The sequence below is a fragment of the Saccopteryx bilineata genome, chromosome 2 (genome assembly GCF_036850765.1).
Source record: "Saccopteryx bilineata isolate mSacBil1 chromosome 2, mSacBil1_pri_phased_curated, whole genome shotgun sequence".
NCBI classification, from domain to species: Eukaryota; Metazoa; Chordata; class Mammalia; order Chiroptera; family Emballonuridae; genus Saccopteryx; species Saccopteryx bilineata.
Window position 1 is genome coordinate 342,319,007 of NC_089491.1, and position 26,713 is coordinate 342,345,719.

General features: G+C 49.7%; 1 protein-coding gene across 2 annotated transcripts in view; it reads right to left on the reverse strand.

Annotated features, from left to right (window-relative positions):
- DENND2A (DENN domain containing 2A) overlaps positions 1-20,221 on the reverse strand; it is a 93,419-nt gene extending 73,198 nt beyond the window's left edge. Inside the window, exon 1 of one of the 2 annotated variants that reach the window (XM_066262456.1) lies at positions 19,669-20,219. In XM_066262456.1, coding sequence (XP_066118553.1) covers positions 19,669-19,970 — 302 coding nt within the window. In that variant the 5' untranslated portion in view covers positions 19,971-20,219. Of the gene's footprint in view, positions 1-19,668 lie in introns of both variants that reach the window. The other variant, XM_066262457.1, reaches the window with a different exon arrangement.
- Between the last annotated feature and the right edge of the window lie 6,492 nt (positions 20,222-26,713).

Here is a 26,713-nt window from a genome sequence, read left to right on the forward strand (position 1 = left end):
AAAAGAAACTCCCCAGGAGTCCTTGGGGAAAAAGCAACTGTCCGCCAGCCAGTGAGATTTCACCACGTCGTATTAGCTCGACCAACCTAGAGACCCCCACGCGGGTCACCCTATGCGACTTCCCTAGCCTCTGTCCCCAGGGCTAGGGAACCTCTTCGGACGGATGCGCTCTGTACTCAATAAAGCCTTTTATTATTCCACACTTCGTGGCTCCGGCCTCTTCCTTCTTCCTCAGCGGGGGGAAAATGCCTTACACTGTGAATATTAAGAAAATAAAACAAAATAAACTGTGCACTTTAAATGGATGAATTTTTATGGTCCATGAATTATATCTCAATAAAGCTATTACCACAAGAGGGAGGGAAGGGGGGCCCATCAAAGCACCTGGTGCCTCATATTGGATACATAATAGGAAATCAACTTCACAGTGAGGAAACCAAGGCACAAAGCCGTATCACCGGCATTTATGAAGCCCTGTGTCCAGCCCCACAGCCTTTTCTTTAGTATTCCATTATGTCTGTCACAAGCAATATCTTTGTGCAAGCACTCAGCAAAAGCCTCTGAGGAAGCACGATTCTTATGAACACAGTGGTGAGGGCAAATGAGCACAGAACGGTTACAGAAATGTAACGCAAGCAATAGTACTGTAGGCACCGCCAAAGCTTGCGTACCTCACAAGGAGGCCCCTTTCTTTTACTGCAAACTGCTCTCTCCATCGTTGACGTGGTCACAGGAACGTGGGCCGCCATGTTTGAACTATGACCCCACCCCCCAGCTACAGCTGATTGGCTGTAGAGGAGGAATTGCGTTGATCTGCGTGGCCCCAACACAGAAGCTGGCGCTGGGAGGCAGCCATTTTCCACCCTGTGGACTAAGAAGCAGAGCGAGCTAGGCTATGGGGGAGGCGAGTGACGTCAGTGGAAAGATGGCTTTATCCTCACTGGCTCCAATCCCCTTGAGGCCAGACTGTAGTCCTAACTATGGTTCCCCAAGATACCTGCATGCCCCTGTTTTCTTAAGCAACTTAATCCCTGTGAACATATACTGTCACGTTCAATTTGTGTCCAATTGCTTTTCCAAAGAGAAGAAAGGAAAGCTATTGTGTGGATGAGTTTTCAACATGAGTCTGCATCCATACGGCTGAAGCTGAGCAAACCAGTCAGCTAGGACTTGAGCCCCCATTTGGGTGTAATCCGATCATTTCCATTACATTATTGAAGGTCAGAGAGCAGCAATCATGGAGTCCCTTTCCTCCCCAAGGAGCTTCTTCATGACACTGGAGCTGCTGGGAACATCTGAAGTCTTAAGCGATGTCAGGAGACCTGGCCTTTGGGAGGACCCAAACAGCGGATTAATAAGCATCACTACAGAAAGCTCTGCTGAACCCTTTGATAAGGTTAAATAGGCTGTGGTATTACTAGGTGTTCACTTTCCATCCTTCGCAATGACACCCTGCTAAAAAAAACTCTGGCTTTAAGAAATAGTAAAATAAAGCTTGGCTGGTGTAGGCACTGTGGATCAAGTGTCAACCAGGAATGCTAAGGTTGCTGGTTTGAAACCCTGGGCTTGCCTGATCAAGGCACATACAGGAAGCAACTACAAGTTGATGCTTCCCACTTCTCCCCCTTTCTCTCTCTCTCCCCTCTCTAAAAAATAATCAAAAACAATCCAAAAAGAAAAAGAAAAACAAACAAACAAAAAACCTCTGGCGCCTGACCTGTGGTGGCGCAGTGGGTTAAAGCGTCGACCTGGAACACTGAGGTCACTGGTTCGAAACCCTGGGCTTGCCCAGTCAAGGCACATATGGGAGTTGATGCTTCCTGCTCCTCCCCCTTCTCTCTCTCTCTCTCTCTCTCTCTCTCTCTTTCTCCCCCTCCCTCTCTCTTTCTCTCCTCTCTGAAAAAAGAATTGAATAAAGTCTTTAAAAAAAAAACAAAAAAACCCCCTCTGGCCTTATATTTGAATGAACCAATGAGAGGTTACTGTGGGTAAAAGGACAAATAAAAAGCATGTGTCGCCTGACCTGTGGTGGTGCAGTGGATAAAGCGTCAACCTGGAAACACTGAGGTTGCCGGTTCAAAACCCTGGGCTTGCTTGGTCAAGGCACATATGGGAGTTGATGCTTCCTGCTCCTCCCCCTTCTCTCTCTCTCTCTCTCTCTCTCTCTCTCTCTCTCTCTCTCCTCTATAATGAATAAATAAAATCTTAAAAAAAAAAATCTTTAAAAAAAAAAAAAAAAAAAATCTTTAAAAAAAAAAAAAAGCATGTGTCGCCTGACCAGGCGGTGGCGCAGTGGATAGAGCGTCGGACTGGGATGTGGAGGACCCAGGTTCAAGACCCCAAGGTTGCCAGCTTGAGTGCGGGCTCATCTGGTTTGAGTAAAAGCTCACCAGCTTGGACCCAAGGTTACTGGCAAGGGGTTACTCAGTCTGCTGAAGGCCCGCAGTCAAGGCACATATGAGAACGCAGTCAATGAACAACTAAGGTGTCACAATGAAAAACTAATGATTGATGCTTCTCATCTCTCTCTGTTCCGTCTATCTGTCCCTATCTATCCCTCTGTCACTGTAAAAAAAAAAAAAAAAAAAAAAAAAAAAAAGCATGTGTCTTCTTTAATTCTTATTTAGAATCTACCATTCACAAGAAAGCAGAGCTCGTATCTCTCACATTTCCCACACGCATGGTGACACAACTGAATGACAGGCATGTGCAAGAGGCTGCCTAGACTGGACACAAGAAGGAAGAGCTGAGTTGACAGAACGGAAGGGATGGAAGGATCCTCTTCCCATCCCTCTGTCTATTTATGGGAGTCATTTCCCTTCAGGAAATGCAGAGCCCCTTCTCCCAGGACCCCGCTGGCAGTGACGCCTGCACTGGCTGACCCAGCCTTTCACATCCTCCCCCTGGCCTCAGTCCTCTCCCCTCGTGACCCAGTCCGTCACTGGGAACCCAGCCTGTAAATGACAGTGCTTCCTAGAGGCCCCAGTCTAGTGAGGAAATTCGGAGGGGGGGGAAAGATAATAAAGCTAGAAAAGCCCCTGGCATGGAAAAGCTCCAAGATATGAACAGAAAAAGGTGACAGGAAAGCAGTCAGGGCTAGAAATGATCACAGTGTGGCCCAGGAGTTTTGTGGCTCACCAGTCACCTGGCTGGCTGGTGTGGCAAAGCCAGTTGTAGGACCAAGGTTCCTGTCGCGCCATCTAGAGCTCATGTACCTCCTCCACATTCCTTTCCCTTCGCCAGGTGACCCACGTTCCTATGAAGAACCTGGGTATACTGGTTACTATTCTGGATGAAGGCAGTTCTTTTTCTTTTCTTTTTGGTCAGCTGAGGAGCCTACCTCTTCAGAAACCTAGAGAGATTTATGGGGCTAGTGTTCTTTTTGTTGGTGGTGGGTTTTTTTAATTGAAATTATTGACGTGACACTGGTTAACACAATTATACAGGTTCAGGTGCCCAATTCTGTACCTGAAACTCTTTGTTGTTATTAGGATGTTGACAGATTTTTATAAAACAACAAAAAACAAAAACATCTGTCTCAAAGTGTCTAGGTAATATTAGCCACTAGGTCCTACAGAATGCCTTTTCCTTCTTTTAGGAAAAATAAATACGGTGTTTGGAGCTTCTCTGCCCACTATCAGAGGGGAAAACAGTCTAAGTGTTAGCAGGTTAAAGGAAATGAACTGGAGACTGAGGGTAAGACAAAGAATCAAAAAAGGACACAGAGACTGACAAGAAAAGAAACAGAGAAAGAATGATACTTAAACAGCCTGAGCCACAAAGGCCATGAAACCCACCAAAACACCCACCAAGGCACAGACTGAGCAGGGGGCTATGCTAGGCCACCGCCAGACACCTCTCCATTTGATGCAGGGTCCTGGTCATCAACGTTTTTGCAGCTGGAATGTATTGTATTTTTCGCTCCATAAGACACACTTTTTTCCCCCAAAAGTGGAGGTGGAACATGTCCGTGTGAATGTTCATTGTTTTTTTAGCTGCTGCGGATTCTCAGACAACTAGAAGAGTATTTGAACATTAAAGTCTCTTCTCATTTGTTAGTAACAGTGCTAATGGTTGTTAATACTGCTGTTGAGTTTACATTGTTCAAATATTATTATGGTATATTTTGTTAAATATTTTAACACACCATTTGGTTCAGAATTCTTTTTTCTTACTTTCCTCCTTAAAATCCTAGGTGCATCTTATGGTCAGGTGCATCTTATGGAGTGAAAAATATGGTATACAGTAAATGAAATACTGTGTCCACGTGCATATCGTGGGCAAGACAATGGCTAGAAAGTCCTCACACTCCTGGGCTTCTATGGACTAGAATTTCCCAACCCCAACTTTGGTTCATCCTCTTTTCCTCAGCTGTCATCCTGCTCCTTCCTTGTTAATATTTTCCTACCTCAAAGTCTGGCTTAACTACTCAAGTTTTGCATGAAACCTACCTTGGCCACCACAAATTGAAGTTCTTCCCCCTCCTCTGTTTTTCCATAGCAGTTATTAATTTATCTACACTTGATTACTTAACTAAATGTGCATGACCTTGTGCTATCTCTTCTATGGTTAGCTTTGTTCCTTACATATGGTTTGGGGGTTTTTTCTTTGTTTTTAGCGAGAGAGAGCAAGAGAGACACAGACAGAGACAGGAAGGGAGAGAGATGAGAGGCAGCAACTCTTAGTTGCATCACTTTAGTGGTTCATTGATTGTCTTTCATACATGCCTTGACTGGGGGGCTCCAGTTGAGCCAGTGACCCCTTGCTTAAGCCAGTGACCTTGGGCTTCATGCAAGTGACCTTTGGGCTCAAACCAGAGAACCTGTGCTAACGCCAGATGAGCCTGAGCACAAGCCAGCAACCTTGGGGTTTCGAACCTGAGACCTCAGTGTTCCAGGTTGATACTCTATCCTAGGGGTCAGGAACCTTTTTGGCTAAGAGAGCCATGAACGCCACATATTTTAAAATGTAATTCCGTGAGAGCCATACAACGACCCATGTACGTTAGGCATTATCCAATAAAAATTTGGTGTTGTCCCAGAAGATAGCTGTGATTGGCTCCAGCCACCCGCAACCATGAACATGAGCAGTAGAAAATGAATGGATTGTAATACATGAGAATGTTTTATATATTTTTTAAAAGACATTTTATTTTATTTTTTTATTTTTACAGAGAGAGAGAGAAGAGTCAGAGAGAGGGATAGATAGGGATGGACAGACAGACAGGAACGGAGAGAGATGAGAAGCATCAATTATTAGTTTTTTGTTGTGACACCTTAGTTGTTCTTTTATTGCTTTCTCATATGTGCCTTGACCGTAGGCTTTCAGCAGATTGAGTAACCCCTTGCTCAAGCTAGCAACCTTGGGTCCAAGCTGGTGAAATTTTGCTCAAATCAGATGAGCCTGTGCTCAAGCTGGAGACCTCGGGGTCTCGAACCTGGGTCTTCCGGATCTCAGTCCAATGCTCTATCCACTTCACCACTGCCTGGTCAGGCTGTTTTATATTTTTAACGTTATTATTATTATTATTTTTCATTTTAGAGAGGAGAGAGAGAGATAGAGAGGGAGAGAGAGAGGAGAGAGAGACAGAGAGAGAAGGTGGGGAGGAGCTGGAAGCATCAACTCCCATATGTGCCTTGACCAGGCAAGCCCAGGGTTTCGAACCGGCGACCTCAGCATTTCCAGGTCGACGCTTTATCCACTGCGCCACCACAGGTCAAGCCTTATTAATTTTTTTATTAAAGATTTGTCTGCGAGCCAGATGCAGCCATCAAAAGAGCCACATCTGGCTCGCGAGCCATAGGTTCCCGACCCCTGCTCTATCCACTGAGCCACCACCAATCAGGCTATATATGTTTTATTCAAGGTTTCACATATTTATGTTTGGCACCGCTCATGAAACTACAATGATGAATGAATGGCTAACGTTGACTGAGCTCTTTCTCTTCTCTAGGAAAGATTCTACATGTCGGTTCACTGAATCCTCACACCTACCCCTTATAGATACAGAAGCCGGGCCTAGGGAGATGAACTTTTCCAAGGCCACCTGCATGCTGCCTGAACCCAGGTTGTCAGACATAAGAGTCTACTGTCTGATGACCAAATGAGGGACCTGGGGACAGGAAACAGCCTCCTCTCCTGAATACACAGTAGCCACTTAGTAAATTTCAGCGGTTGAGTTTTCTCCAAGTGCTCAGCCCTATCAACTTTCCTCCCTCCTCTCCATCCTGACTACACCCACCATTCCCACCCTGGCACCAAGGCACCACCTGGCCATCCCCTCTCCTTCTGCGGGCTGTCATTTTGTAACTTGTTTTTCCAAACTCAAGGCTTTTCTGATGTCCATGTTAACCGGACCTCACCCAACAGTAATTCCCAGGAGGGGGGAGGGGTGTGGGGGCGGCAGGGTCCCCTGAGTCATCCGTCCTGGCCTCTGAGCCCTAGAGAACCGGCTGGGGCTGCCAGGGCTGATGCTCCCTGCGCCCCGGAAGCAGCACCTGACGGGGTGCACCTGCAGGTCTGTCTGCTTCCCAGCTGTGCATCTCTGGCTCCCGCTGCACCGCGCCCCTCACTTCCTCAGTCCCCCACCCCCTCTCTCCCTCTCTCCTTCCTGCCTTCTTCTTCCTTTCCTCCCCCTCAGACCCTCTCCCACCCTCTTTTGCTGGCTTCTGTTCTCTTTCTTTCCATGAGCAGAGAGTTTCCAGCCTGGCTCCTGGCCAGCACATTTGGACAAAAGGCAGCAATCTTAGAGAGAGACGTCATCTCCCATCCCCTTTCCCGGGGCCGGCACCAGGGCTCTCCGGGCCCGGAGAGAGAGGAGGGGGCTGGGGCAGCTAGGCCCTGATCCCAGCTCTGGGGCCTCAGGGATGGCACATTGTGAGGGTCAAAAGCAAAAGGTTCAAAGCAGACAGACCCAGGTTCCAATTCAGGCTCTGCCACTTGAGAGTCCAGGACCTGGGGTGAGTGACTCTCTAAGCCTTAGTTCTCTCCTCTGAAAAAGTGCTAATAGCAGCACCTCCTCTGAAAGCCAGTGGGATTGAGTGAGATCACACCTCTAAAGCCTTCGGCCCAGGCCTATCCGTGAAAAGCACTCACAAACACATCTTCTGTCCTTATCAAGCGAACTTAACTCTGACAGATAATACCAGGTTGAGTAATGACACAGGACCTGATTTTAATAATAATAACACCTCCTCAACTCATCTGCACGGCTGCTTACCCTGTTTAAATGGTTCACAAGTATGAGAAAGCTGTAAAACGCACTCAAACATCGCCTCGCTGTCACAATGTCACCTGTCAAGGTGGATTTTGAAATTGGAAGGGGAGCCGACCCCCTCCCTTCCCAGGAGAAGCCTGGGCACACTAGTGCTCAGCCACAATGTTAGAGGGGTCAGGGAGGAAGAGCCTGTGCGGGTCAGCACAGCCTGCTCATCCTGACTCCCTTCCCCTCCCTTCCCGGCCCTTCCTCCACCCAGTTGCAGGCTCCTCACAGGCTGAGGTCGTGCTGTTTGTTTACCATACATGCCTGGGGTTTTGTACTCAGAGGTTATGCAATGCCTGGGAAGGCATCCTTTTCGTTTAGCTAAATTAGGAGATATGGGAAATGGTCCTTCCCCTACGACTTTAGGTAGTTAATCTGAGCCAGCATGGATGGATTTTAAATTAATCAATGAAACACTCAACGAGTTGGATGCAGTACTACCTGTTAGGTGCTGTTGGGAAATACACAAATATTCGGTCCCTGCCTTAGATCTAAAGATACAACCTGTGGAGGGAAAGGGGTTCTATGGAAAGTAACCCCCACAGGGTGATCCGTTCATAAACCCCTAACTGGGCAGGTCACGAGGCAGTCAAGCCCCAGGCCTATCACTTTAGTGAGAGGCTTATTTATCTTTGCCTTAAGCAAGCCCTGTCCATTGTTTTAGCACATCTAGTTAATCCCCCTTTGAAATAAGAGTAACCACCCTCCAGAGAGCCCATAATCTTGGTAACGATTTTATAAACCAATCCCAGCCTTGCTTTCCCCCACCTCCATACAACTTTACCATCCCTCTCTAATTTCAAATGCATAGAAGAAACTGCAAAACCGTCTCTTTCCAGAGCATTTGGGATCTTGCTTCCCGGCAGTTGTCCTCAGTTTTGGCTCAAACAAACTCATAAAAATTCTCTACATGTTGGACGGTCCTTAGATCGACAAAACCCAAACAACCAAAGAGTGATAAAAGATGGCAATTGTTCAAGACAAAAAAAAAAAAAAAAGACAAGATCAGTCCAGGAAATGCCTGACACATGTTTACCAAGAGTCACAATATAGAGATTGATTTCAGGACTAAATTGAATTGCACTGGTAAATGTCACAAAACCAATATAAACGGGAAGAATTTAGAAGTAAGCAACGAAAGTCAGAAGTATCATGGATTGCTCGGCGTGTTTGGGTCCTTAAAGGCTAGACTGGGTTCCAGTGGCAGGGGAAGGAGGGTGTGTTCACGGGAGGCAGGAGCAAGAAGAGATGCAGGGGTACCAGTGTCTCCGCAATGAAGTCAATTAAAAAAAAATAAATGGCCTGACTGCACGGTGGCGCAATGGATAGAGCATCGGATTGGGATGCGGAGGACCCAGGTTCAAGACCCCGAGGTAGGCCTGACCTGTGGTGGCGCAGTGGATAACGCGTCAACCTGGAAATGCTGAGGTCGCTGGTTCAAAATCCTGGGCTTGCCTGGTCAAGGCACATATGGGAGTTGATGCTTCCAGCTCCTCCCCCCTTCTCTCTCTCTGTCTCTCTCTCCCCCTCTCTCTCCTCTCTAAAAATGAATAAAGAAAAAAAGAAAAAAAAAGATTAAAAAAAAAAAAAAAGACCCCGAGGTTGCCAGCTTGAGCGCAGGCTCATCTGGCTTGAGCAAAGCTCACCAGTTTAGACCCAAGGTCACTGGCTCGAGCAAGGGGTCACTCGGTCTGCCGTAGGCCCCCAGTCAAGGCACATATGAGAAAGCAATCAATGAACAACTAAAGTGCCACAATGAAAAACTGATGATTGATGCTTCTCATCTCTCTGCGTTCCTGTCTGTCTGTCCCTGTCTATCCCTCTCTCTGACTCTCACTCTGTCTCTGTTAAAAAAAAAAAAAAAAAGTAAAATAAAATGGTACAAGAAAAAAAAGTCTATATTTAGAGTAATTAGTTATTTCCCTGCGGGCCAGCTTAATTAAAACCCCCCCACAAAAGCAGGGGTGCTCCTGCCCAGGACAAAGACTGGCTGGTGGGACCGGAGCACTGGCATGTGCAATGGAACTGGTTAGAGGGCTAGGCTGGGGGATAGTCTTTTCTTAAGAGAGAGACAGGGCGAGATGAGAAGCGTCAACTTGTAGTTACGGCACTTGAGTTGTTCATTGATTGCTTTCTCGTATGTGTCTTGTCCAGGGGGCTCCAGCTGAGCCAGTGATCCCTTGCTCAAGCCAGCGACCTTGGGCTCAAGCCAGTATCACATCAATGACCCTATGCTCAAGCTGGTGACCTTGGGGTTTCGAATCTGGGATGTTGGTATCCCAGGTCAATGCTCTATCCACTGTGACACCACTGGTCAGGTGAGGCTTGGGGAAATTCTGAAAGTAGAAGGGAGGAATTAAGGTTGGCTACCTTTGGAAAATAAAGAGGAGACATGATGAAGGCGGTAAGGTTAAAATGTCACAGTCAAGAGGAATCATGCAGAGTAGGCAATCAGAGGTAAAGATCTAAGTAGGTATGGTGCAGGAACAGCCCTGGAGGTGTGAGGTTGGGAGGGAGCCGGAGATCCCGAGAGCAGGAATGAGCTCTCTGGGAGAATGGAAGGAAAAGGAGAGTGGAGAATGGAGCCCTGGGGGTTACTCCCAGGTGGCCCTCACTCAGCTCTTGACTCAGTTTCTTTATTGGAGCCTTCTGACTAGGTGTGGTCTGATGGCTGAAAACATGCTTTGGGCTTCTTTTCTTCCCTTCAGTGTCTAGCCCAGATCTTGGTCTGCTCTGGGTGTGGCACGAATATGTTAAATGAGAAGAAAAAAAAAACAGTGGAGATTTTTTTTTTTGAAAGACAATTAGGACAACCAAAACAGTATGGTGTCTCAGATGAGGAGGCAATGTTTAAAATACTTAACAGAGGTGTGGCTCACACACCAGCCAATCAGAATGGCCTTGTTGTTAATTCTTTAGTGGTTGAATCTTGGTGGGAGGTCTCAAAAATCCAGGGAGGGCCCTGGCCGGTTGGCTCAGCGGTAGAGCGTTGGCCTGGCGTGCAGGGGACCCGGGTTCGATTCCCGGCCAGGGCACATAGGAGAAGCGCCCATTTGCTTCTCCACCCCCACCCCCTCCTTCCTCTCTGTCTCTCTCTTCCCCTCCCGCAGCCAAGGCTCCATTGGAGCAAAAATGGCCCGGGCGCTGGGGATGGCTCCTTGGCCTCTGCCCCAGGCGCTAGAGTGGCTCTGGTCGCAGCAGAGCGATGCCCAGGAGGGGCAGAGCTTCGATCGCCCCCTGGTGGGGAGAGCGTAGCCCCTGGTGGGCGTGCCGGGTGAATCCCGGTTGGGCGCATGCGGGAGTCTGTCTGACTGTCTCTCCCCGTTTCCAGCTCCAGAAAAATACAAAAAAAAAAAAAAAAAAAAAAATCCAGGGAGTGTGGGATAGTCAAGCTCAGGACCAAATAGCACAGAAGCACTTCAGCACCTGGGGGAGCAGCACAGAGGGGTCTGTACACCCCAGTTTGACATCTCCTTTGCTCTGCTTATAGCAGGGAGCGCCAAAACAACGAGAAGGGAAACCTGGCCATTATGCAGCAGCAGTAACCTAGGAAAACGTCCCAGCAGATGGTCAGGGATGGAGGTCGGGGATGGCAGCTGGATTTCAGGGATGGGAGGAGCCTGCAGACCTGCCTCCAGGCACTGGCTCTGCCCACAGCTCTGTCTTCCAGTCCTAAAGGCAGCATTCTCCTTTTCACTCCAGCCACCTGGCAGCCCAAGCCCAGGGTTGTGTGTGCACCTAGCAGGGCCTCGCTGATCCTCTCTCCTACCTCCCTCTTCTCTCTCCCAGGATGCTGGCCATCCAGCGTTCGGGTGGAAGGAGAGCCTGGAGTAAAAGCTCTCCCAGCCCTGTTGCTTTATAAAGTGCCTGACTCTCTGCGTTTGAGTCTTGTTGTCTGGGAGGCATCAGCAGCCCTCTCCTCCCTGATGGTTCCCACCAGGTCACATGCACCAGGGCAGCCTGGAGGGTAAACAGAGAGTGCTGGCCCCCTTTTGATGTCCTGGGAGCTTGTGTGTGTGTCTGCTGATTGTCACAAACAGATGGTGAAATGGACCAGATGTAAAGGATGACAGTCACCACAAGAAGCCAGGGAGCCAGTCATACTTGGGACCATACACTTCATTCCAAATCTGAGCCAATCTCACCTATGGCTCCGGGTTTTAAGTGGAGATCACTCTGAGCTCCGGAGAGCAAGAGGCACTGCCTGGCCGAAGCCTGAGCACGGGCCAGCTGCTGCGAAGGTCCTGTGCCTTCCCTGCCACACCCTGACCGAGTCTGTGGCTGAGGGACTGCTCCCACTCCATCTGCAGGGGACGCAGTTCTACATCTCAGCCTGCCCATCGTGCCTGTCTAGTGACCAAATCAGAGCTCTACAGCTTCTTCCCCAACTGAATTCTCCCTTGACTATGCAAGGTCGATTTTAACCCTGATTTGCTTCATGATCCCATCCAAGTGCCTCTGCTTGGTCATCTGAGGAGCTTGAGCCTATACTTCCCAGGAACATGAGAAGCACAAATAAAATTATAGAAGCATCCCGTTTTAATGGTTCCAATTTGCTGGAAAAAGGCAGTCAGTTGTTATTTTTTCCATGGTGATCTGCGGTGGCAGGCAGAGTGGCACCCTTCTCCTCTGACTCACTCAGTGGGGACGAGAAGTTTGCACGCAGCATCGGGTGTCCACCTGACCCACTTTCTTCCCTGGGCTCAGGCCTCTACTTTACTCTAGGGGGGCTATAACAGGCTGGGGGGGTGAGGACAGAAGGATGGTATAAAATTATGTCTGCCCGTGTCAATGAGCCTGGACCACTTATTGTTAGGCGTCCCAGGTGCATATACAGTTGCGCCAGCTGTTATCCACCGTGAATTTGCAGAGCACTAAGTGCTAAATCAAATTCCACTCTTACTACATCTTCCCTTCTGAGAAGCTAGGAAGTATCAATATAAGGAAGAAAGAGGGAGGTTCTTTAGATTATTCCCCTGGGTTGGCTCTTGTGGATAAGTCACCCACCGACCCCAGGGTTCAGCCTGTGTGCATGTGGAACCATGGTGGGGTGGGGTCAAGGTTACGGGGACACGAAACCTGCAACCAGAGACAAAACTGGGTAATTTGTTGGGTGACATTCTATAAAACAAAAAATGTCTTAGGAACTCTTAATTTTGGGGGCAGGGTTAGGGGAAGGAGAGCACAGAGGGACAAATATACGGTGACAGAAAATGATTTGACTTTGAGTGATGGGCACACAATGCAATCAACAGTTCAAACTCCATAGAGATGTTCCACCTGAAACCTATGTACCCTTATAGGTCAATGTCACCCCATTAAATATACAAAAACAAAACAAAAGAAAAACAAAGAAGAAACTCTAATTTTAACACTTTGCCTTTTTAAACTTAACACAACTCAAAATAAGAGACTGCCTCTTCAAATGTGCCACACTATGAATTTTAATTGTTATAACAAATAGTAAATTCAGTGGAGAACTAGGGTGGGGAGAATTAGTTAGGGGGGAGAGAGGTAATATATTTTATAATTTTTTAAAGATTGACCGTCAGAATCTCATTTTTCTTTCTTATGTTTGGAATCTCATTTTAAAAACATCCATCACTGGGCACAAATATATTCACCATACATTTGGCTTTGAAATCTATTTCAATTTAGCAATTCCACTTCTAGGAATTTATTTTACAGAAATAATGGAATAAGTGCTGGAGAGTATTTCTGGTGGATAAAATCAGAAATAGCCCTGGCCGGATAATTTGGTTGTTTAAAGCTGTGGTAGTCAACCTGGTCCCTACTACCCACTAGTAGGCATTCCAGCTTTCATGGTGGGCGGTAGCGGAGCAACCAAAGTATAAATAAAAAGATAGATTTAACTACAGTAAGTTGTTTCATAAAGATTTATTCTGCCGCCCTGGCCGGTTGGCTCAGCGGTAGAGCGTCGGCCTAGCGTGCGGAGGACCCGGGGTTCGATTCCCGGCCAGGGCACACAGGAGAAGCGCCCATTTGCTTCTCCACCCCTCCGCCGCGCTTTCCTCTCTGTCTCTCTCTTCCCCTCCCGCAGCCAAGGCTCCATTGGAGCAAAGATGGCCCGGGCGCTGGGCATGGCTCTGTGGCTTCTGCCTCAGGCGCTAGAGTGGCTCTGGTCGCAACATGGCGACGCCCAGGATGGGCAGAGCATCGCCCCCTGGTGGGGAGAGCGTCGCCCCTGGTGGGCGTGTCGGGTGGATCCCGGTCGGGCGCATGCGGAAGTCTGTCTGACTGTCTCTCCCTGTTTCCAGCTTCAGAAAAATGAAAAAAAAAAAAACAAACAAAAAAAACAAACAAACAAAAAAAAGATTTATTCTGCCAAACTTAGCGAAAATCAGACATAAAGTACTTGGTAAGTAATTATTATTATATGCTTTAACTTGCTGTAACTCTGCTTTATAAATTTTATAAAGTAAAGTTACTTCCCTACTTTATAAATCACCATTACTGTGGAACTGGTGGGCGGTTAGAAAATTTTACTACTAACAGAGATACAAAAGTAGGCAGTAGGTATAAAAAGGTTGACTACCCCTGGGTTAGAGCATTGTCCCGGTATGCAAAGGGTGCCGGTTTTTGCACATACAAGAACAGATCGATGTTTCTGTCTCTTGTTCTCCTTCTCTTCTCATCTCTAAAATCAGTAAAAAAAAAAAAAAGCTTAAGTACAATTTTTTAGAAATTAAAACAACAAAATGCATTTGATACTCTGCTTGAACCAGTCTGACAAACCCTCCTGATAAGACAGAGTCCATGGAAGGCCTGGGTACCATGAAAGAACAGTCATGGGCATAGTCACGGCCACAGTCAAGGCTTCCTGCCCTGACCCCACTCTCCAGGTCCATCTTGCTCTCCATTCCTCCTGAAGAAGAGCAGGGAGGCTAACCTCTTTCCTAAGCCTGCTGTGAGGGTGACTTGCCCCTCCCTTCCCTAAGGTCAGGGGGAAAACTGGTAACTTGGTTTTCGGTAGTTCAGCCAGAAAAGGGGGTCTCGGGCTAACCTGTCTGTTAGCCAGCTGCAGGCCCAGGACAAGCGTGTCAAAGGGAAACCAAAGACAAAACCACTCTGGGCTCCAGCTGGCAAAGAGCTTAACTTCTAGGCAGACTGAGAGTCCGGCTACGATGTTGCCCAAATCAGACAATGATTCTAACACAAGGGGAAAAGATAGTCTGATATATTGCTTCCTGATACATTGTTGTGTTTTGGACATCAAGTGTAGAGAAGTGAGTTGATCACTTGCCTCAGTTCCAGGCGCTGACTTGCCTCCTGTAATTAAAGGGGAAGATGTGCCTGTCAATCCTTGTGTTAGAGGTAGCCAGTGTGGAGGATTCCAAGAGAGCCTGCGATACTTGCGGAGGCTGCCTTATTCTGGTGAAGAAAGAAGGATCCATGCCCGGGCACGGAAGACTGTAAGTGACACAAGGCACAAGCCGGGGTCAGCCTTGTGAGTACTTGTGAGGCAGTCCATGGACCTTCAGGAAGCAAAAAAGGAACTGAGGTTCCTGAGATAGTGGGTGAGCCCGAGTCAATTTTGCCTATTGCCAAAGAAGCAACTGCCTGCAAGGTATATTTGAGCGTTGTTAGGAAAGTCCCTGACCTTGAAAACGGCTGCCTGATTATCCTGTCAGAGTTGCTAAAATTCAACAGAGAGTCATTCCTTTTTACTGAGACTTTAAGCACGAGAAATTGTGAACTATAATTCCCCTAGCTTCTTTCCAATTTAGAAGGCATGGGTCAGAGAACAAATACACTTGACTATCAGGAGGGAAGTAGAAGGAAACTGTAGGTCAGACGCTCAGCCATCAAGAAAGGTTCCAGCCTGGCCTGTGGTGGCGCAGTGGATAGTGTCAACCTTGAACGCTGAGGTCCCCGGTTCAAAACCCTGGCTTGCCTGATCAAGGCACATGTGGGAGTTGACGCTTCCTGCTCCTCCCTCTTCTCTCTCTCTCTCTCTCTCCCTCCCTAAGATGAATAAATAATTTTTTTTTAAAAAGGTTCCAGATGAAAAGACAAAGGCGCATGGTGCAGCACTGTGTATAGCAGGGGTCCCCAAACTACGGCCCGCGGGCCGCATGCGGCCCCCTGAGGCCATTTATCCGGCCCCTGCTGCACTTCCGGAAGGGGCACCTCTTTCATTGGTGGTCAGTGAGAGGAGCATAGTTCCCATTGAAATACTGGTCAGTTTGTTGATTTAAATTTACTTGTTCTTTATTTTAAATATTGTATTTGTTCCCATTTTGTTTTTCTACTTTAAAATAAGATATGTGCAGTGTGCATAGGGATTTGTTCATAGTTTTTTTATAGTCCGGCCCTCCAACGGTCTGAGGGACAGTGAACTGGCCCCCTGTGTAAAAAGTTTGGGGACCCCTGGTGTATAGTCATATTGGACTAGATAGCTCCACCTGCAGAAGGCTTGTCGTTATGCTTTTAGAGGTTCTGTTCAAAAATGCTTCACACACACACACACACACACACATGCAGTTTCACACGAATATGTTTGTTACCAGCCTCCTGATCTGCACCTGTTCAGATGGCTTTAGATCTTGCACCTGTTGAAGGCTGACTATGTAGATTTCATTATGAGTAACAGGCTTCCTAACTTTTTTTTTTTTTTCAGAGACAGAGAGAGTCAGCGAGAGGGATAGACAGGGACAGACAGACAGGAACGGAGAGATGAGAAACATCAATCATTAGTTTTTCGTTGCGCGTTGCAACACCTTAGTTATTCATTGATTGCTTTCTCATGTGCCTTGACCACGGACCTTCAGCAGACCGAGTAACCCCTTGCTGGAGCCAGCAACCTTGGGCTCAAACTGGTGAGCTTTTGCTCAAACCAGATGAGCCCGCGCTCAAGCTGGCGACCTCGGGGTCTCGAACCTGGATCTTCCGCATCCCAGTCCGACGCTCTATCCACTGCGCCACCGCCTGGTCAGGCAGGCTTTCTAACTTTAACTTCTATGGGATCCTTGCTTTTGGACTCAGGTTTTTGTCCCCTTCTGGCTCTAATGAGCTCTCTAGGTGATTGTTAAAGAAGCCACTCTCAACCTTGGCTCTACCTTAAAATCACGCAGGACCTTTCAAAGATCCTGATGTGCAGGGCCCATTGTCAGGGATTTTGACTGAACTAGTCTGGGGTGGAGCCCAGGCATCATTGTTTCTGGGCTCTGCAATGTATATTCTAATGTGCACCCCAAGTTAAAATGTTATATGACGGGGCATGGGAGAACAGTAGAATCCTCATACCTAATCACTGTTAATTTAAGACATCTATAGTTGGCAAGAAATGGTTTAAACTTTGGAAAGCACATAGGAACACAGTGACGTAGATTCTGCAGGCCCTGTCCCTTCTGCAGAAACCATAGGGAAGGGCCCAGCTGGGAGATCTGTGGCTGAGTCCGCAGAACGTTGTCAGCTCTTCGCTCGAATTCCTTGTTCTTCTGCAACATTCCTTGTGTTGCAGCAAACAAGATTCAACCCTCCCTGGCTTTTCTCGGAGTGGATTCCTGATCTCCTGAGTCTCATCCTCTCCTCATCCCTGAGAAGCAGGCTTATCATCAGGTCTGAAGGCAGGAAGACCGGACCACTTGGGGAAATGGAGTTGCTCATCTGAGAATCCTCAAATGTTGTTCCCACTCTCTCTGTTTCCCTTTGGTCAGGATTTCCGGATGCTGTCCTTCCCAACAGGGTCCTTCCCTGTGTGGCCCCTTCTTCAGACTAGAGTCTCAGCCCACCTATCTATGAGCCATACTATGGTGTGCCTGTTTCAGCCTGCAGGGTTGGGTACCCCGGTGGTACCATTCCTTGAAGTCGGTATCACCTCTTCCTACATTTACGGGGCTATGGCTCCTCCATATAGGATTCCTGGGCCCTAGCTACCCTCTGCCACTACTGCCCACAAGCCCGAGCTGACACTCAGCCCCCACAGAAATGCAGTATTTCCCCAGGTCATAACAGGAAGATGGTATAGGAAGATAGTAGTGTGGAATTTTATCTTCCTATCTTCTGTAAAGTGGACAGGAGCATTTTTTTCCTCTGTCGCTCTTTAGTCTTTGCACAAAGAGCTACAAGACAAATTCCCAGCTGAGTTCAGTTACAGGAAAAATTTTGTTCTGAAAATCAACTTGTATGCTTTCTGTTGTCCCAAATCCAAAACTATGCAATCCAGTGTATTTTTGTTTGTCTCTAAGCTGCCAGCAAATCGCGAGCCAAAGGCATTGTCCAAGTGTTGTGATCTGCTCAACTCAGGCCATTCAAAATACCCATTCCTCCTGCTTTGCTTTGTTTTCCCCTGAGCTAATCCACGCTGAGTTAGTCTAAGCTGTCTCGCTCGGTGCCCAAGCCTGTCACCAGATTCTACCTCTTTCTCTCTTGGATTCTTCGGTTACACCTCACCACCGCCACCGTCCTGCCTGGGTGCCACAGGGCTGCGGCTTCACCATCCTCCGTATGTGAACCTTCTAAGATGCCAAGCAGATCCCATCACTCCCGCTTCACTGAGAGCCTGCTTGCTGCCCGGAGTGCACTACAGCCACGAATTCTTCCCACAATCGCCTGTCCCCTGCCTGCCCTCTTGAAGAGGTTGTCAGGGCCCAGCCGGCTCTGTGGGCCTCCCTGAGCTGGGCAGCCCTGTTCTGGGTCGTCCAGGCATGGCACCCTCACAGCCAGGCCAGACCAGGACTGGTTTTGGTGTTTCATTTGACTGTCCAACTTGGATGCTAAATTCCTGGAAGGAAGGGGGATATTTGTCACTGGGTCCTAAACACCTGGCACATAGATATATGTTAAGTCAATGAATACACAACATAGGCAGACTTCAAATCTTCTGGAACAAAAGGACTGGAAGCCACCAGCCTCTTCACTACCCTTCCTCAAAAACAGTCACTGTTTGCCCTTGACTTTCGGCAGAATTCTTCTCCGCCCTAAGCAGATACCCTAAAGACTTCCTACTCCACTCCTTTGCTATGTTTCATATCTGATAATACAACCAGAAAGGATTAAAAGTAATTTTTAAAATTTATTTATTATAGCCTGACCAGGCGGTGGCACAGTGGATAGAGCGTCGAACTGGGATGTGAAGGACCCAGGTTCGAGACCCCAGGGTCGCCAGCTCGAGCGCGGGCTCATCTGGTTTGAGCAAACTCATCAACCTGGCCCAAGGTTGCTGGCTCAAGCAAGCGGTTACTCGGTCTGCTGAAGGCCCACGGTCAAGGCACATATGAGAAAGCCATCAATGAACAACTAAGGTGTCACAAGGAAAAACTAATGATTGATGCTTCTCATCTCTCTCTGTTCCTGTCTGTCTGTTCCTATCTATCCCTCTCTCTGTCTCTGAAAAAATAAAATAAAATAAAATTTATTTATTGTAGAAAGAGAAGAGAGAGAGACACCCAGAAACATCAATCTGTTTCTGTATCTGTCCTGACTGGGGACCAAACCCGCAATCTTTGTGAGTCAGGGCAACGCTTGAACCAAACTATCAGGCAGGGCACAAGCAGAAGGAGTTTTGTTCTTTTCTTTTATGTAGTAACCACCGAGTGTGCAAGAGTTTAATAACAAAATCACTGGAGAGTGCCTGTTATAACTCTGTTGCCCGGGCCATCGTTACCTGTGTAATTTGGAGTACTGGAGAAGTCACATGCCTGAAGCACATCTCAACACCAGCTAGAGTCGCCAGCTCCTTCCCCAGCACCCACTGGTCCAAGCAGCCGCCGCACTTTCCTAGCCCCGATCTGTGCCCCCGGAGGGCACTGCTCAGCTTTCCCACCCTCCCCTCAAGGGCAGATTCCCCGGCGAGGTCTGGCTGTTCTCAGTTTCAACCAACTTCTCTGCGACGCTCGTAAATATCATCACGTCCTCGTCTGAGCTTCCCCCGGGCTCCATGGGCTCCCAACTGTCCTTAGGGGAAGAGCAGGAGCAAGATCATTCCATCCTGGTTACCTTCCTGCTTTCCCAAGACGGTAGATCCTGACTCGGCGAGGGAGGGCTGGCTGCTCAGCCACACTCGATTCTTTCTACACACACACACAAGCGCGCGCGCACGCACACACACACTCTCTCACGCCCCCTGGGACCCCGCACGGCTCAGGGAGGGGGTTCTGCCCAGTGCATGCAGGTCTTCGGGGCTTCCCGGCTCGGACCTGGAAGTCACCCCGAGCCCCCGTCGGGAAGTCTGCGCAGCACTGTGCTCACGTCCTGCAGGTCGGGCTGAAGCACCTCGGTCCCGCGTCCGCACACGGGAAACCCAGGCTGCGGTCTGCAAACAGCCGCTTCCCAGCCCCGGGTTGGGGCAGCTCCAGTGGTCTCCTCCCTTTCCCTCGGCGCGTCCCCTTCTCGGTCCTCGGTCCCCAGAGCGTCCCCCGCACCGCCCCCCGGCCCAGTCCTACCTCCAGGCGGGCCGCGGCTCCGCGGCGCAGCTCGGGGGCGCCCAGGCGGGCGGGGGCTGCAGGCGGCGGGGGCCCGGGGCGCCATGGCCCGCAGCCCTCCGCCCTGGGATCGGCCGGGCCTCTGCTGGAGAGCCGCGCTCCTTGCGCTCGCGTCCCCGCCGCCCCGCCGCGGCCGTGGGCGAGTGCAAGGCGGGCTCGGGCCGCGGCGCCCTCCCCTCCCCGCCCGCGCGGCGGCTCTGTGCCGGCCGCGCGCCCGCCGGCCCCCGCCCGTCGCCCCCTGTCCGCCGCTCCAGTGAGCTCATCCGCAGCTGGCGGGCGCCCGGCCCGTAGCCACGGCAACGCCTCTCCGAGGGCCGCGCGGACTCAGGCAGCTCCCGTAAACAGGACCTTCTGCCGGACTCTTCCCCTCGCCTTTTTTGGGGGTGGGGAGAGGGTGGCTTAACCCTTTCTTTGCTGGTGACCACCGAATGGCATTCTCCATCTCCACCAGCCCGGGCCGAGACCTTGAGACAGATGCACCGAGGTGGCGGCGACACTCCCTGCCTTCAGTTCACTCCAGTAGTTGAACGCGTTTTTGGAGGCGGGGACTAGGGAGTCAGCCACAGCCACCTTGTCCCCTGCAACTGGCAGTCACCCAGGCAATGAAAGCCCAGGGTGTCGGAGCGCCGGGCCAAGAACTCTCAAACCCGGAAAGGTGGCGAAGTCAGGGACAGCTTCCCAGAGGAGAAAGCACTTTATAGTGCCCGCTGCCGCCACTGACGTAGGACAATCAAGGCACACAGATCGCAGGGTTTAGGACTACCAACTAAGTAGTACACGTGAAAATGCTGTGGGCATTTCATGCCGAGGACAACGGGGTGGGGTGGGGTGAGCACGGATGAGAGGGAGAGCGACCTGGCAGTGGTGATTTATGGGTGTGGAGGGAAGGCTCCAGGCCCATCTCTATACTAGAAGGAATGTCATTCTTGTCTGGAGCTCAAGGGCCCCTAGGGGGAGGGGCCTAAAGCCTCAGAGAAGGGCGGGGGAGGAAGAAAGAGGGTTAGCCTACTACTAATCCACAAAAGGTGTGTGTAGGAGAGAGGGCGGGGAAAGAGAAAATAAAGGACCAGAACATGGGGAGCATTACATACTGCCTAGGCAGCTCCTACAGACGGGCCTGAGATTGAAGAAGCATATTCAGATATCAAAGTTGCAGGGGAAAAGCTCTTAGTCGAGAGTTTAGCCCATTCTATAAGATCTTTGAAGCTTTTCTAGGATTTGTTAGAGCTCCCTAAATTCTGTCATTGTCACACACATTTCAACTATGCACAGTAAATTTTAGAATACCAACTGGCAAGATTCAAGCATTAAAAAAAAAAAGTATAAGCATTTAAATTGCTTTGTTTGCTGAAGTATCATTCAATAATTTTTACTTTCTGAAAAAATACCAGAGACTTGGCTTCTTGAGAGTTAGTGACTCCAGGGACTGAGGTGTCAGGAGGCAAATTGGCAAAGTCGAGAGAATGGCAGAAGGAGCACTGAGCTGAGAGCCCAGGTGGCTGCCTCCCCCAACCCAATGCACAGAACAGGCCGGTCACCATTCTGTGGCTTCCAAATTGCCAGCCACATCTCAGATGGGCAGGCCAGAGAGGAGGCTAGGTAGGCCCTCAGTGGCAACTCAGGGTGGCAGGTGGCTGCTCCTTTGAGTTCTGAGCACTAGCTTGTTCAGAAAAATATTCCTGCCTCATTCTAGACTCAGATGAGCGATGCTGGCGCCTGAGCTTTGCACGTTACCATCCCTGCCTACTTGTCCAGGGCTCCAGCTCCACTGTCCTCAGGGCTGGCTGCTTCCATCTCTGGGTCATTCAGTGAGTATGTCACGGTGGCAGGGGACCTCCACAGGACTCCCTTCCCTCCTTTCCTGTGTGGCCCTGCCCTGCTGGCTCCTTGGAACTTTCCCAGATGGTGCTGCCCCTGGTCCCTCCCAAGCCTTGGTCCTCTAGCTCCCACGGGAAGGGTGGCCCTCCAAGGTGGGGGCTGTGCACTGGGGTCTGGAAGACCCTCTCAGTGGTCCCCTCTTCTCTCAGCTCCTGAAACCAACTGCTCCAACAGTGCTTCTCTCTGCCCTTCCTGCCTGTCTTTAACTTTTCTCGAACCTTCAGAGTCTTCATCTGTAAAGTGGAAATAGCGAAGATTATGCCCCATCTCCTCATCTGGGGATTAAAGCACATCAAGTAAAGGGTATTGTCCCGGGCCTGGCCCACAGGGGATGCTCTAGGTTAGTGTGTTTTTGTTCCTCTTTTCCTAATTTCTTTCATTTTTTGGAGCACAGGGTGCTCAGGGTTCAGAAGGGGGAGCAGGCAGTTTTTCTTCTCCTGCATTAGGGCCGAGCTTCCCCTCCCTCCCAGCCCTTTTAGGCCCAAGGCCTCTGCCAGGGCCTGGCCAGCAGCACAGAGCCCGCTTCATCTTAGCTACAAGCCACGTGAAGGAGACCGTGGGATGGCCGACAGCTAGCCTGCTTAAGACAGGAGAGAGCCTGTGAAGGAGCCTTTGAACATCTCTCCAAAAATGGTTTAAGTTCCACTTAAGTTCCTTTTTTTAAAACATTAATTTGAGCCCTGGCCGGTTGGCTCAGCGGTAGAGCGTCGGCCTAGCGTGTGGAGGACCCGGGTTCGATTCCCGGCCAGGGCACATAGGAGAAGCGCCCATTTGCTTCTCCACCCCTCCGCCGCGCCTTCCTCTCTGTCTCTCTCTTCCCCTCCCGCAGCCAAGGCTCCATTGGAGCAAAGATGGCCCGGGCGCTGGGGATGGCTCTGTGGCCTCTGCCCCAGGCGCTAGAGTGGCTCTGGTTGCAACATGGCGACACCCAGGAGGGTCGCAACATGGCGACGCCCAGGACGGGCAGAGCATCGCCCCCTGGTGAGCAGAGCGTAGCCCCTGGTGGGCGTGCCGGGTGGATCCCGGTCGGGCGCAGGCGGGAGTCTGTCTGTCTCTCCCTGTTTCCAGCTTCAGAAAAATGCAAAAAATAAATAAAAAAAAAACAAAAAAAAACCACATTAATTTGAGAGAGAGAGGAAGAGAGAGCCGGAGAGAAAGAGAGAAACATTGATTTGTTATTCCACCTATATATGCATTCACTGATTGAGTCTTGTATTCTTGTATGTGTCCTGACCAGGGATATTAAACCTGCAACCTTGACATCAGGATGAGGCTCTATCCAACTGAGCTAACCGACCAGGGCATTTAAGTTCCTTTTGGATGCTAAATTTTGGTTCCAGGCACTTTAAATATGTCACGTCATGTAATCCTCCCCACAGGTCTGTATTATCCCTACCATTTTATGGGTGGGAAACCCAAGTTCTGAGAGGTTAGATACCTTATTTGAGGTCACACGGGCCCAAGCTGGTCTGGCCCAAGCCATGTTCTTTTGTTATTCCAGTCTGCCTGAGAGCAATGGCTCTACCCAGTGTCGCCCACACCCACTTACTCTGGAGGGGCATTTCTGGGTCAGCATTCAATCCCGGACCTGGTTATGCTGCCCCCTCTGGAAGGTACAGGCAGTGCGGTTCCTTGGGCATCTCTGACTCCCCTCCCTAGAGATCAGGTACCCCTGTTTGGGTCACTGTTACCCATTCCTTCTTGGCCCCTTGATAGCAACCTGCTTCTGATCATTGCTCTCCCTGACAGTGCATAGTTGAAAGGTATACACACAGCATAGGATGGATGACAGGTTGGGTTATTTTATGATGATTATTTCATCTATAAAGCTCGCATGGAAAGAAGAATCATTTATCTCTGCTCAGGCCCTTGACATTTGGATGAGGTAGAGCAAGGAAGGAGCTTATTAGAGCAGAGAAAAGTCACTTTGACATGCTCTTGGACAAGATCCTCGTCATCCCTCCAGCTGACCAAGGCTGTGGGCCTGCGAGGCCATCTGGACAAGCAACGGGGCTCCTCTTGTCTCTTGTGGGCATCCTGCTCCTGCCCTCTCTTATGCCAGTGCCAGTCCCTCCCTTGCCCATTTTCTCCTCCTAGAGAGACTGGGCGTGAGTCCCGCCCGTCCCGTCCCACCACAGTCCCCGGCTGGCTCCCTCTGAGGAAACAAAACCAAGCCAAGCATCCCACACAAACCTCAAACCCAGCCTTGGTTTGTTCTTGGTCCCAATCAAAAGTCATCCAGGAGCTGTGGGGTAGAAGGGGAGGAGGGAGTTGAGGACACCCGCAGCACGTAGAGCTGGGTCCAGACTGAGAGTCCAGGATTCCTACATCCTCCCCTAGTTTCCAAGGGTCTCTCTTTGGCTGCAGTCACTTTGTGTAGCTTTAGCACAGAGACACTAAAGGACCAGGAGCAGTGGAGCAGCACACAGCATGGTGGGACATAGTATAGCAGAGCTGGATGGGGCTTCAGCTACAGGCACGACCACACCCCTCAGGTAGGAGGGCCACATGCATTAGCACAGGAGCAGCACCTGTACCTGGGTAGTGCTGGAACAACCCATCTAGACAACCAGAAGGTGGAAACCAAAGAAGGAGAAATTCTCATGAGAAGTAATGGGGACAATTCAACTGGAGAGAAAAGAGAAAGGGAGAAGGTAGCAAGGAGGCCTGCTCCAGGAGGGGTGTGAAGATCCTGGCAGCAAGTGGGGGGAGGCAGGTATGCCTACCACAGCCTCCTCTCTTCCCAGTGTTGAGTCAGATATTTTCTATGCGTGTGGGTGGCCCAGGGCCAGAATTTCCATGTTCAGGTTCACCTTTCTGAGGAGCTAATTGTGGGCCAGGTGTACTAAGCAGGACCTGGGAGCAAGGTGAGGTCTGTGCTTCTCAAACTTTTTATTTGCCTGATAATCCTCTTGGCTTGTTGGGGGTCAGGGAATCCAATATTCCCCATAGGGACACTGAAGCAGGGGGTCGGGAGTCTGCAGTTTTACAAGTGCCCCAGGTGTTTTGGGTGGAGGTGGCTCGATTCCCCCCCTACTGAAGACACACTAGCGTACAGCTTGTATCGGGGGACGGCAGAGGGGAGGCTGTGGCAGGCACTGATATTCTGTGTTATAAGGAAAGTGAGTGTGGGGGGAGGGGAGCTGAAAAGGTCTCAGCAGAGAACTGTCCTCAACAAGGAACCCAGGTTCTCACCTAGGGACAACTTTGCTCCCTGGGAAACATGTGACAATGTTTGCAGACATCTTGAAGTCACAGTTAGGAGAGGGGGCGGCGGGTGTGTGTGTGTTTTGGCAACCAATGGGTAGAGGCCAGAGATGCTACTAAACATCCTACAGTGCACAGGACAGCTTCCCTTCCTCCTGGTCCACTCCCCTCACACACAGCAAAGAATTATCCTGCCCCAAATGTCTGAAGTGCAGAGGTAGAGAATCCCAGAGCCAGACAATTCCCTATCCCTCCCTCCTTTCCCAAGATCTCCAGCGAGTACTTGCCCTGCTGGCATCTGCTATGTAACAACGTTACAAGGAAGATGCTAAAATCACTGTCACTTGGGTCACTGACAAGATATGCCCAGCCAGGCAGGCCTTTGCATCTTTCCCTGCCCACCCAGTTCTTCTCAGCCAGGGTTGGGAACCCAACACCTTTGGTTGCACGGCACAAGTGGATGGTGCCACCTAGTGGTACTAGAGTTAACAACACCAACAGGAACAGATTCACAAACAGGAAACTATTAATCAATTACCTGGCTTTTGCTGTGGAGATTTTATGGAAATCTCCTCTCAGAGGAGAACAAACAAAGGCTATTTATTCAGATCTTTCTAGAGCAAAGGAGTCAGTTACCATCACTTGCATTTGGCAGAGGCTCAAGTACAAATGAAGACTCAAATGCTAGTGGGAAAGTTTCTAAAGAATAAAGGCTTCAAGTGTGCACTAATTGCAGGTTGGTGGCTCCGGGAAGCTGGGGACCCAGCATATTGTGTGGTTGGTTTGGAGAGGATATTTGGCTTTGTAGGAGTGGGTCCTGAGTTGGAAGTGGGCATGAAAATGAGAGAAGCTGGCAGTTGTTGGCCACATCCTGACTGTCTGGGCCCGCTACTGCAGAGGCTGAGGGTCCGAGTTCTGTTGGCATATATGGTCTGGCCAGTGTCTGTGTATTCAGTCTTGTAATTCGTTAATTATTCTTAATGCGTTCTTGCTGTTAGACAATCCTGAAACATTGCATGAAGTTACCACATGCATAAAGTTGCCATGAGGCAGCTGGACTGCAAATCAACATCTATGCTTTTTAAAGGCTGCTCTTACACATCTTGATTTCGGGTTCATACTTGATTTGACTGTTTGTCCATGGCACCTTAGTGTGTGTGACATTATTCGACTACTGGACATTCACATGGGCCCCTAGAATCCCTTAGCCTCACTTGTTTGGGGCAGTAAACTCTGGGGTGCTGCCCTTCACCACCTCTGTTCTCAACACCTCCACCCCTACCGTCACCAACACCACTACCATGGCAACCACCTCCTCCATTACTACCACCACCACCACCACTACCATGGCAACCACCACCTCCATCACTACCACCACCAACACCACTACCATGGCAACCACCACCTCCATCACTACCACCAACAACAACACTACCATGGCAACCACCACCTCCATCACTACCATTACCAACACCACCACCATGGCAACCACCACCTCCATCACTACCACCACCAACACCACTACCATGGCAACCATCACCTCCATCACTACCACCACCAACAACACTACCAAGGCAACCACCACCTCCATCACTACCATTACCAACACCACCACCATGACAACCACCACCTCCATCACTACCATTACCAACACCACCACCATGACAACCACCACCTCCCCACTACCACCAACAACACTACTAAGGCAACCACCACCTCCATCACTATCATTACCAACACCACCACCATGGCAACCACCACCTCCATCACTACCACCACTAACACCACTACCATGGCAACCACCACCTCCATCACTACCACCACCAACACCACCACCATGACAAACACCACCTCCACCACCACTGGGTCAACAGTTCTCAAACTTTGTTCTCAGGATCAGAAGCAGCAGAGGCATGTGGGA